General features: G+C 44.9%; 1 protein-coding gene across 1 annotated transcript in view; it reads left to right on the top strand.

Annotated features, from left to right (window-relative positions):
- The first annotated feature begins 1956 nt into the window (after nt 1-1956).
- WBP1L (WW domain binding protein 1 like) overlaps nt 1957-12740 on the top strand; it is a 54363-nt gene continuing 43579 nt past the window's right edge. The window contains exon 1 of the mRNA XM_070557303.1: nt 1957-2251. Coding sequence (XP_070413404.1) covers nt 2162-2251 — 90 coding nt within the window. The 5' untranslated portion in view covers nt 1957-2161. The remainder of the gene's footprint in view (nt 2252-12740) is intronic.

Genomic DNA, 12740 nt, shown 5'->3' with positions numbered 1-12740 from the left:
ACAACTTCTTTCCTTCCCAGCTCCTTAAGCCTCCTGGTGTTCCTCCTCTCTTCATAGATGACTATTCTTTTGGAAAAGTATGTATTGGCTACAGTTCAGAGGCAGTTTTAAAAGTTTCACTCAAACTGCATCTTAGCTCCATTTTGTAAGGCCTCTGCTTTCTTTGAGTGGATTCCTGTGGGGTGTGGAAAGAGGTGGTTAGGGTGACTAAAATGCCTTGGTGTGGGGTGTGCTAATCTAGACTGTGCAGGGTTTAATGTTTGTCCTGTCCGGTAGCACAGTTTGAGCTCTCAGGTAAAGGGAGAAAGGGAAGTTGGGGCAAAATCTTCTGTGTTGCCAAATTGAAACCATTGGGGTTTCCTAATGATGATGATACCTGGCCTTTATATAGAGGACTTATAACTCTTTGAGGCCAGGATTGAGACCCTGTGCAATGAAAATAATTGGGCCCTTGCTTAGCACTCAATCTTTACCTCTCTAGGGAGACTATTTGTAGGATGGATGAATTTCTAAGAAACTTGAGATTGGCAAAAATACTTGACACCTTTTGGAGCACTTGGAAAAACAGGATTAAGATAGGCAGAACTATGGACATTGTCAAGCTTCAACTTCTTCACTCTTACCTGTTTCCCCACTTTGCCACCATTTAAGCCAAGAACAAATTCCCTCTGGGCTCAGCTATGGGCTAGGCTGGGCCAGGCTGTACAATGCTTTGGCAGGTTTTTGAGAGGAAATTGGCAGCTACAGGCAGCTGGCTTCTCTGCCGTGGGTCTTCATTTGATTGTTTATTTTACTAACACAGATTAAGCTCATGGTTGGGTCCTGTGCAGGATGTTGTAGGGATTTCTTAAAAAATGAATAAGACCTGGTGTGCCATACCAAAAGCAAATTTAGTAGGAGGGGTCAGCCAGGCAGATATTATAGATTAGAGACACTGTGTTGTAAGTTATGTGAATCCAGAACAAGAAACAAGGGGGTGGGAACTAAGAGTTTGTACACAGGGGTCTGTATGTGTAATGTGTAAAGAAAGTTATGTCTACTATAGCACAGTACAGTGGAGATCTCTTACGTGTTCAGTGTGAACAGAATGTGTGGGAAAATTTGGTGGCAGAAGGTGAGATAAAGAGAAGTATGCAGGGACCAGGACACAGCAAGGACCCTGTTGAGAAGCTTGGACTATAGGTCCTGTAGGTAGTTGAAGTATTTAAAGAGAGAAAGCTGTGAGAAGTTTGGGTTTATGTACTAGAGTACCGTTGCTGTGGTGTGTGAAAGGAATTTGAGAGGGAAGAATTGGCAAGTGGCCGGACAGCGGGGAGACTATTTGTATTCAGCCAGAAGATGAGAACATGGATTGAAGCAATGGGGGTGAATTTCAGAGCCATTTCTGAGAGAGAGTCAATAGAATTTTGTCCCTGGAACTTGGGGTGACAAAACACTGCCTCAGGTAAAGCTACTGCCTCATAGGGAATTCAAATTGGCCTAAGCTACTGCTTGGGCAGTTTGAGACCAGGAGAGGGACTCTCGTACTACCGCTGTGCTTCAAGACAAAAAAAACAAAAAAAGGACTTTTAGATTGCAGTAGTTTGCTTCTTAAGGAGCGCCCGATTACCTTCTAAAAATAACTTATTTGCCAATACCCTTAAGAATCACCAAACCTCTCCTCTCTTTGATTGTGGAAATCTAGTACTTCCGCCACACTCAAGATGGCTGCACCCCGAATTAGACTTTTCAATACTGTACACATTCTAGGTGGCCCCGCCCCCCGACCAGAGTTACTTCCGCCACTCTCTGCGGAGTGGGACGCATATACGCGACCGCAGCACTCAAGATGGCCCGGCTTCCTCCTACTTTTCATTGGCTGGATCCTTCTGGTCTTCCGTCTTCATGGGGGAGGCGGAACTTCGATTTGATCGACGGCTATTTTGATCAATGGACGAAGGGCAGGACCAACGCAGAGCTGGAACAGGAGAACCTCCCCAGAGTCTGGGAGGGTGTTTGGGCTGGGGCGGGGTGGAGCAGAGCCGGAAGCGGGAGGGGAGAGTGAAACAGGAAAAGAAGGGAAGAAGGAAGAAGAGGGAACAGGAGAGGGAGGAGGAGGAGGAGGAGGAGGAGGAGGAGGGAGGTGGCGGCGCCGTGGAGGAGGAGCAGGAGCAGGAGGGGGATGGAGAGGAGAAGGCTCCTGGGTGGCATGGCGCTCCTGCTCCTCCAGGCGCTGCCCAGCCCCCTGTCAGCCAGGGCTGAACCCCCGCAGGTAAGGGGGAGGGGGCGCCCGGGCCAGGCTGGGGGCTTGGGGGGTCGTCGAGGCCTGGCTGGAGGGGCCTGGAGATGGCTTCGCTGCCTGGCTGCAGGGGGCCGAAAGAGTGTTGTTGCCGGGAGTTGAGGGGTCCCGTGAGGGACACCCATGCCTGGAGTGGATAGGATCTAAGGGGGCGTCGGTGGTTAGCTGAGGGACACCTGTGACGGTGTTGGTGCCAGGGAGATGGCAGAGGCATGGTGCCAAGCGAGTGAAGGCCTTTGGGACGGCACTTAGGTGGGGTGGGCTGAGATGACTGTGACTGGCTAGCGGTGCCCAGCTGGGACAGGTGGGGCGCGTTTGTGTGCACCGGTGGAGCAGGTCTTCAGGGCAGCCATGCCGGGCGTATGTCTGTGCGGGTAGGGGTACTTGGGCTATTGAGCTGGCCTGAGGGCGGAGGGGATGGGAAGATATTTATTTCAGACTGGACAGGGGAAAGTTCTGAGGGCATCTTGGCCCCATTTTTAATGGTGTTGGAGGTAGGACTCTTGGAGGGCAGGTGGGATGAAGGAGACAGGGACCCCTCAGGAGGAGGGCACACCTGAGCTACAACAAGCTCTTGCTGTTATGCTGGCTGGCCTGGGAGAGCAAGTCGCTGATGCTGATCTGGGCCAGCTCTTGGCTTTTGAGCAAAGGGTAGTGCTGATGTCAATACCGGCAGCAAATGGAGCACCCCAGCTTTTCTTGCTGGGTAGCTTGCTTTTGATCCAGGCAGAGGAGCTTGCTTGTGCTGATTCCAGCTCCTGCTGGCATGTCGAAACCCTAATGGGAGCGGTACTCCTGGTGCCAAGTTGGGTGGGGTGCAGTTAGGGGAATCACCCCTCCTTCCCTTGCATTTGGCAAGGCTTTACCATTCTGTTTTCTGCACTTTCTGTTCCTTCCCTGTCTTTTTAGACACACACACACACACAGCATGATGGCAGTCTATACAGTGTAACACCTGAGCTTTGTGTTGTCATCAAGAGTGGAAGCAGAGTGCCAGCAAAAATACTTACATTTTCCCTAGAAGCTTAGGGGCTGTCTTTTCTCCTGTGCATCTTGTTTTGTCCGTTAGTATTCTCTGTTTTAAAAATTAATTGATTTTTTTTTTTTGAGGAAGATTACCCCTGAGCTAACTACTGCCAATCCTCCTCTTTTTGCTGAGGAAGACTGGCACTAAGCTAAGATCTATGCCCATCTTCCTCTACTTTGTACGTGGGACGCCTACCACAGCATGGCTTTTGCCAAGTGGTGCCATGTCTGCACCCGGGATCCGAACCAGTGAACTCCGGGCCGCTGAGAAGCGGAATGTGTGAACTTAACCGCTGCACCACTGGGCCGGCCCCAATTAATTTTTCAAATGAGATGAGAATTTTTCAAATTCACGTAACTTAAGCCATTTAAACCATTTTAAAGTGAACAATTCAGTGACATTTATTACATTCACAGTGTTGTGCAACTGCCACCTCTGTCTAGTTCCAAAACATTTTCATCACTCCATAAGAAAACCCCCTACCCATTAAGCAGTTCCTCCCTTCCCCCAGCCCCTGGCAACCACCAGTCTGCTTTCTGTCTCTGTGGAATGACCTCTTCAGGATATTTCATATAAATGGAAGCCTACAATATGTGACCTTTCATGTTTGACTTCTTTCCCTTAGCATAATGTTTTTGAGGTTCATCCACATTATAGCATGTACTGGTCCTTCCTTCCTTTTTATGGCTGAATAATATTCCACTGTATGGCTGTACTACAACTTGTTTATTCATTTATCTGTTGAAGTGCCCTCTGTTTTTTTCCCTAGAATATATTTTGTATGTTAGAAATAACAGGTGAAAGGAAGAGAGTTCCTTTTCTGCTGCAGTGTATTCCCTTTTCTAGGGCTAGACCCTTCAGTTTTAAGCTTAGTTGGGGTTCTTTATTTTCCTAGTTAAATTCATAAACTGGCAGGAGAAATACATTTTCTTTAGAAAAGTTATAACCCTGAGGACTGGTAAAGTTAAGAATTATAGATGTTGACAGAACGAACTGTTGCTTTTCCTTTGTACCTGTGTCTTTCTGTAAGTATCTGTAAAGGCCGTTCACAGTAACCAGTAAATAGCATGGTTAGAGGGTTCATTTGGAACGTTGGAGCCTTTGGAGGTGGGTGCTTCGTCCCGATGGAGAGCAGTGGTGGGCCACCAAATCCATTTCTTTAGCAAGAGGAAAGATGGAAAGTGGAGGTTCCTCACTAGGTCATGGAAACGTGGGAGGAGGTGAGAAGATGTGAGAGGGGATCTTCAGTGTCACGCCCTAAATGCAGTTTGTCCATCTCAGGCTGCTTTCTTATCATTTCTTTGGCACTTCTACTACTTATTTTGGGACAGGCTGGCTTTTGTACTTTATTCCATTTGGATGGATGCTAGCACTGACCAGCAGCTATTATGTGGTTACAGTTCCTTCAGAAAAGGGAAAGTTTTTATAATGAGTAGTCTGTCTCTTCCGGACCCCTCCTCTCATACGCTCCCACCCCCGCCTCACACCCTTGTCTCTTTCTGTTGGTGAGCACTAGATATCTATAGCGAGATTTGTGTTTTGTATTTTAACCTTTGGAATGAAAGTTACTATTAATTATTAACTCTGAATCTACCACAATTTAGTCAATTTGGGTTTTGGTTTGTTTTGGTTTTGGGCTTGTGGAAATCATTTAAAAAAAAAATCAGAGACCATTTTGGCATAGGACTTCCTTCAGGTCCTCACTGTCCTTATTTCAACAAGTGGCTTCCAGCTAACTCTGAGTTCAGGGGGACTCCCTGTACTCATTCCATGTTGAAAATGGTATGGACACCCCGCGGCATTTTTTTCCCTTGAAATGGCTCTCTCAAATACAATCTTTTCTTTATGTATGCATTTAATATTGGAAATATATCATATTAGGTGGCTTGCTTTCCCTCTTACCAGCTCTGCACTGTGACAATCATTTCTTGCCATCTTGGCCCAGGACAGTTATCCATGTAGCTCACGTCTGTGATCAGGACCTTAGACTTAACTCTTCTATAGGTCGCTGTGACTCAGATGTGACTCCTTGAATCCATAAAGAATAGAAAAGCAGTAGAAGTCTCCAAACAGTAAGGCCTTGGCATTTGTCTCTTGGGGCTAAATTGTGTTTGAGATACAGAGAGTTTCTTTCTATCGTTGGTTAGATTTACCAGAAAAATCTGACTATATTATTTAAAATAAAGTTTTAGTAGAAATGCCCTTTTTCCGTAAAATGACTAAGCCAGTGGTCTGGGCACAAATCTCTGGAGACACGGTCCTTACGTTACCTCTGCCATGCTTAAAACTTTGAGTCGGCTGGGGGCCCTAGTTCCTGCTATTTTTTCTCACCACACCCCTCAGTAGTATACCCCTTGTCCCTCCACTCCACCTTTCCTCACCTCCATTGCCTTAGTTTTCAGTCCAGAAGCCATACTCGCCTCTTCTTTCTTAAATATGACGTTTCAGTGTGATCGCCATCATTCCTTCTTGTAGAATAGCAGGATATGAGACTTCCAGATTCTAATCCCCTTTCCCTCATTTTCTTAGTCTGTTTCGTACACCAAAGTGAGCCATTGTCTGAAATCAACACCTTGAGTTTGTGTAAATCCTTTCAGGAGAATTCAGCAAACATTTCCTGAAATGGCCACTTTTTGCAGCAGGCTATTATTATTGCTAGGCACTGGGAAACCTCAAATGAGTAACAGAATTCCTGTCCTCGAGGACCTGGTAATCTTGTGGGAAAGACAGATAACACACACAAAGGCTTGTAATCCAGCGTGATTAGTGCCGTAATGGAAGCACAGACGAAGGGCGGTGGGAGCAATTGATTGTACTAGGGCAGGGGGAAGGAGGAGATTTAGGGAAAGCTTCACAGAGGAAGAGGCGTTTGGATGGAGCTTTCAAGGTTGATCAGGATAAGTAGGATGGATCTGTATGGACCAGGAAGGGGGAAAGTCTGTTCTGTCATGAGAGGGTGAAAATGGGAGCGTCCGTTTGGAGGTGACACATAGCCTGTGGCAGAAGCTTCTTATGTGGGCGTGTAGAGGGGTGTGAAAGCAGGTGAGCCTTGGAAGGTGGACTGCGGTCAGATGGTACAGAGGCCTTATATCCGTTCATCGAAGCAATGCTGTCTGGTAGAACTTTCTGTGATCTTGGAAATGATCTATATCTGCGCTTTCCATTTTGGTAGCCGCTTAGCCACATGTCGCTACTGAGCACTTGAAATGTGGCTAGGATAATTGAGGAACTGAATTTTTAATGACATTTAATTTTTTATATCGACTTTATTGAGATATGATTAACATGCCAAAAGATTCACCCTTTTCAGTTGTACGTAACGTGGCTTTTTAATAAGTCACAGAATTGTGTGACCATCACCACTATCTAATTTAGAACATTTTCATTACCCCCAAAAGAAACCCCATAGCCATTAGCAGTACCTCCCCATTCCACCCCTTTCTCCCCCAGTCCCTGGCAACCACTAATCTACTTTCTGTCTCTATGGATTTGCCTATTCTGAGCATTCCACATAAATGGAATCATACACTATGTGGTCCTTTGTGCCTGGCTTCTTTCACTTAGCGTAATGTTTTCACGATTTATCTGTGTTGCTATATCAGTACATCATTGCGTATATCAGTATTTCATTCCTTTTTAAGGCCAGTTAATATTCAGTTGTATGAACGTTCCACATTTTATTTATCCATTCATCAATTGATGGACAGCTGGGCTGTTTCCACTTTGGAGCTATTATGAATAATGCTGCTATGAACATGTGTGTACAAGTTTTTGTGTAGACATATGTTTTCATTTCTCTTGGGTACACACCTGACAGTGGAATTGCTGGATCAGATGGTAACTCTGTGTGTAACCTTTTGAGGAACTGCCAGACTGTTTTCCAAAGTGGTATGATATTTAATTTTAATTAATTTAAGTTAAATAGCTTCATGTGGCTACCGACTACATTTTAGATGATTAGATCTAACAGCTTTCCAATGTGCGGGTAGGGTATAGTCTAACATAGTGGTGAGGTCCTGGGCTTTGGGAACAGACCTCCTGAGTTTCAAACCTGACTCCTCCACTTATTATCCTTGAACAAGTTACTTAACCTCTTTGTGCGTCAGTTTCCTCATCTGTAAAGTGGGAATAATAATAGTATGTTCCTTATAGGTTTGTCATGAGATGCAGACATGTAAAGCTCTTGGAATATACTTAATGGTTATAAATATAATAATAATTATCACTACTTTTATTATTGGTGGTCCTCAGAGTGCATTGTGGTTGGTAAGTTAGTGTCAACTCCCAAAATAAGTTCAGAAACTGTGATTTGGGGAGCTTGAAAATAACTTGCTTGATTCTGTTCTATATCTGAGTTTAGGTTTGTCCTTGTGATCTTTTTGCTATGTAGGTAACTTTTCGTGGTGAACCTATACGCTTAGAGTAATGGCTGTCAATTTGGGACGGTTTTGCCCCTTCTAGAGGACATTTGTCAATGTCTGGAAACATTTTTGGTTGTCACAACTCGGGAGTGCTACTGGCATCTAGTGGGTGAAGGCCAGGGATGCTGCTAAACATCCTACAATGCTCAGGATAGGCCCTCACAGCAAAGAGTTGCCCAGCCCGAACGTCAGTAGTGCCGAGGTGGGGAAACGCTGGTATAGTGCTGCCTGCTCTCCCCTTACCACTCCTGCTCGTTATTGCAGGGTTTGAGGTCAGCCTTCCTGCGAAGAGAGAACGTAGCAATGTGAAATGTATGAAATAGCCTCTGACAACAAATTTTAGGTGGGATAATTTAAAGCTTTAATATCCTGAATCTCGATTACTCCCAGGTTTGTGGACGTATGTTACCAGTGAGCTCTGCTTTGTCAGCCAACATCAGACATTTTGAAAAAAGCACACTTTTTTAGTCTGTGGTTCAGTAAGCAAGCGAGCCCCCCCATTCACCCAGTCTTGAACTTTCTTTCCTCTTGCTTTGGTCTACCCTTGTGGTTTCATTTTAAGAACTTGTTTGTTTTCGCCCCAGTGAAAGCCTGATGGCCAGTTCCTTTCCTTTCTCAATGCCCTCCGTGGTCCCTTAACCAATCTGAACTGAGTCATGTTCTTAGAACTTTTTCCTTTCCTCATTCCAAGTCTTGGCTCTACTCTCATTCTCGGCCTCATGAACGTTAGTTTGTTCTCACACGCTCAGCCTGCAGAAACCATTAGGTGTTCTCAGGGTCACCACGAGGGAAGCTGACTGTCCTGGACCTCAGGGGACTGTGTCTAGAGGAGAGCCCTCTCTTTCAGGCCCCAGGACACAGCTCATCTGTGAGTGTTGGGTACTAGCTGGCAACTCTTTATGGATGCTGTGTATCTTAGATGGCTTTGGATTCAGAATTCCAACTGCCTTTTGAATGCCTGGCCATCCATACACCTGAAAAGGTCTCTTTCTTTCCTGCCTTAAGTTGTTGGCCTAATGCTTGAAGGACCATCAGGATCCAGGTGGTGCAGTAACGTGGGTTCGTTCCTTGCCCTATAACCCCAGTCATGGGCACCGCCAGAGCCACTGATCCCACTATAACCGCCTAGGCAGTAAGAGCAGCCACTGAGTGACAGGGAGCAGTGATAGTGGGTCTGGGTGACCTGTCTACTCAGTAGCATAAAACAGACAGGCTGAGGTCTGGCTGTAGGCACCTCCATTTTGGACCATCCTTTGTAGTTCCACTAGGTGGAGCAAAATTTGGCCAAAAAACCGCATGCAATGTGGAAACCACAAACAAAGAAATACAAATAAATCCAGTACATTGCAACCTGGGAGGTAAGGAAAGGGGAAACAACTCTCATCCTATTGAATTCTGCAGCCCGTTGATTTAACTGTGGGCTTTCCCTGTGTGGGAAGTAAAGTAGGTCACACTCTCAGACTTGTAGATCGCCAGTCTTGCATGGACTGGGTTTTTGAGTCCATGCTTACTCAGCTACATTCCCATAGCTTTGATTTATTTACTTTTGGTTTTCTTCTTTCCATACTTTCTTCTGTGGGAAAAGAGATGAGCTATGTATTGTCTGTTCCTGGTGCCATCATCACCTCATAGTGCCATGGCTGGGTTTTGATTCACTGTCTTAGGTGTTTTAAAGAATTTAATTTAAACTTGTTTTGGAAGAAGTCAAAGTGAATGTAAGATGTTGCAAGAATATTTGTGGCTTGGAAGGATGGGTCCTAGAGTGAGGTTATAAAAACATGTATGTTTTGGGGCTGGCCCCGTGGCCGAGTGGTTAAGTTCGCGCACTCCGCTGCAGGCGGCCCAGTGTTTCGTTGGTTCGAATCCTGGGCGCGGACATGGCACTGCTCATCAAACTACGCTGAGGCAGCGTCCCACATACCACAACTAGAAGGACCCACAACGAAGAATATACACCTATGTACCGGGGGGGCTTTGGGGAGAAAAAGGAAAAAATAAAATCTTTAAAAAAAAAAAAATAAAATAAAATTAAAAAAAAAAAAAAACAAAACATGTATGTTTTGATCTTAAAGTATCAAGCAAGACAGATCTTATGTTGTAACACTGTTTTATTACATGTTCTTGCAGATTAGAGGCATGTGTTCCTGAAGAAAATAGTTATGTTTTTCAAAATTCTATATGCTGCTTTTTAAAAAAATTTTTAATGGAAACTGCTTGATTTGTGTGTGTGTGTGTTTGTGTGTGTGAGAGAGAGAGAGGAAGATTGTCACTGAGCTAACATCTACTGCCAGTCTTCCTTTCCTTGCTTGAGGAAGATTGTCGCTGAGCCAGCATCTGTGCCAGTCTTCCTCTACTCCATGTGGGACGCCGCCACAGCACGGCCCAATGAGTGGCGCCAGGTCCTTGCCCAGGATCCGAACCGGCGAAACCCTGGGCCACCAAAGCGGAGCGTGCGAACTTAACCACTCAGCCACGGGGCTGGCCCCCATCATGCACTTTTTTTAACCTTAATGAATTGTAGACTTCTTTCCATATTGCTTATATACCTCTGATTTTTTAAATGCCTATGTGTTATTGCTTTAGACCATGATTTATTTAACCACTCCTCCATGGATGAACGTATGTCGTGTCCGAGTTTTTGCCATTTCACACTGTACTACAGTGAACATTGTTGTACTTTCTTTCTGCAGTTGTGCTAGATTCTTAGAAGTGGAATTGGGGATTGTGGGCTTTTAGGGCATGTACATTTGAAATCTGGGGTTGATAGTGCCAAGTTGCTCTCCAAAGTGTTTATATCAGTTTACATTCCCTTCAGTAGGGTATGCCTGGGCTCATGTCCCCATACACACGTGTAAGCAACATTTCTTCACCCATACCTTCTGCTTACCCTTGAAGATGTGCCTTCTGACTCTTAACACAGGCACCCGGGGAACGTTTCAGTTTTCTTCTTCAAAAGCTTAGCTTTTAGTCTCCTCCCTGTCTGGAGCAGCCAGTTTGCTGCTCCGTTTGCTATGAGCCGGATTCACCCAAGGGCAGTGAACTTGTAGCTGGAGAAAGGAGAAATACCTCCCCAGGTGCTGAAGGAGGTGGTTTGTGGTTCCCTGGAAGATGACAGGCAGGTGGCCTGGAGCCATTGGGCAATTTCTGTGTGGCACAGAAGTCTCATTGCATGCCTAACCAACCACCGTTCCGTGGTGGTCATCCCAGAAGAAGGGATGATTGGAAGCAGCATTGTTGAGAGTGCAGACTCTGGAGCCATACTGCCTCCTTACAACCTTGGGCCAGTTGGTTAACTCGGTTTCCTCATCTGTAAACTGGGGATAATAGCACCTGGCTTATATGGTTATTGTGAGGGTTAATTGAGTTAGTTCTTATAAAACGCTTAGAACATGCCTGCCACATAGTAATTGTTTGGTAAATATTAGGCTTTGTTATTATCTTCTTCTTCCTTTTTTGATTTTAGCTTTGGGGAACCTTTAAGGCTTCCCTATTCCCCGACTGACCCAAGATCTCTTTCCAGTAGAGGAATTTAAGAATATATTTTGATTAACTCCTAGTCCAAAAGGCGTGTGAATCACTTTCCATATCATCAGCCTCAGCAATAGATGAGGGGTGTTTTTCCAGCAATTGCTTTCTAATAATAAAGTATGAAGTTATTTATTCTTAGAGCAGGTAAGTTGGAATATATACTCTTATTCTGATTTGCACATCATTCTGCCCTTTTGAGTGAGAAAAAAGAGTGGGGAGGTCACCACCAGCAAGAAAGTGTGCCATTGTCTTGGGTGTGGGAGTTGTGGTTCGTCATCCGTTCTGACCACAGTGCTAGACCACACGCAGATCTGTCAGCTCTCGGCACACAGTGTACTGTACTGAGGTGAGGGGCTCCCTGCGGCTTCTTCATGCCTGTCCCCAACCTCCGTTTGGTACTTCCTGTTCTGGGGTGAGGATGGTTTCTGAGGCTTTTTGTTTTTGTAATAACAGCTTTATTGAGATATAATTCACACACCATAAAATTCTCCCTGTTAGAGTGTACAATTCACTGGTTTTTAGTACATTCGCAAGGTTGGGCCACCATAAACACTATCTAATTTCAGAACAGTTTCATCACCCCAAAAAGAAATGCTGCGTTAGCAGGCCTTCCCTTTCTGCCCTCTCCCCAGCCCCTGGCAACCACTATCTACTTTCTGTCTCTATTGGTTTTCCCATTCTAGACATTTCATGTAAATGTTATCATATATCATGTGGTATTTTGTGACTGGCTTCTTTCACTTAGCATGATGTTTTCAAGCTTCATCCATGTTGTAGCACGTGTCAGTACTTCATTCCTTTTTATGACTGATTAATATTCCATTGTATGAGTGTAACATTTTATTTTTCTGTTCATCAATTGATGGACATTTGGGCTTTTTCCACTTTTGGGCTATTATGAATAAGGCTGCTGTGAACGTTGGTATACAAGTTTTTGTGTAGACATATATTTTCGTTTTCTTGGGTATATACCTAGAAGTAGAATTACTAGGTCATATGGTTACTCTGTGTTTAACTTTTGAGGACCTACCAGACTGTTTTCCATGGTGGCTGCACCATTTTGCATCCTCAGTAGCAGTGTATGAGAGTTCCAGTTTCTCCACATCTTCTCCAACACTTGTTATCTGTCATTTTTATCCTAACCACCCTAGTGGGTATGAAGTAGTATCTCATTGTGATTTTGATTTGCATTTCCCTAATAACCAGTGATGTTGAACACCTTGTCATGTTCTTATTGGCCATTTGTATATCTTCTTTGGAGAAAGGCCTATTCAATTCTTTGCCTGTTTTAAATTCCTTTATCTGACTGAAGGCACAGAGGTCGTCCCATGGAACCCCAGGGAGTGGCTGCCCAGGGGGAAATTTCCCTTTAAACTAGACTCTGCCAGGGCTCTGGCCCTCTAGACCTGGCCATGCTACCACCTATTCTCATGACTCCAGCCAATTGCTTTATGTCTCTGTGCCTTCCTTCCTTCTATCAGCACTG

Source organism: Equus przewalskii, chromosome 1 (assembly GCF_037783145.1).
Source record: "Equus przewalskii isolate Varuska chromosome 1, EquPr2, whole genome shotgun sequence".
NCBI classification, from domain to species: domain Eukaryota; kingdom Metazoa; phylum Chordata; class Mammalia; order Perissodactyla; family Equidae; genus Equus; species Equus przewalskii.
This window is presented reverse-complemented; position numbering and strand designations above follow the sequence as displayed.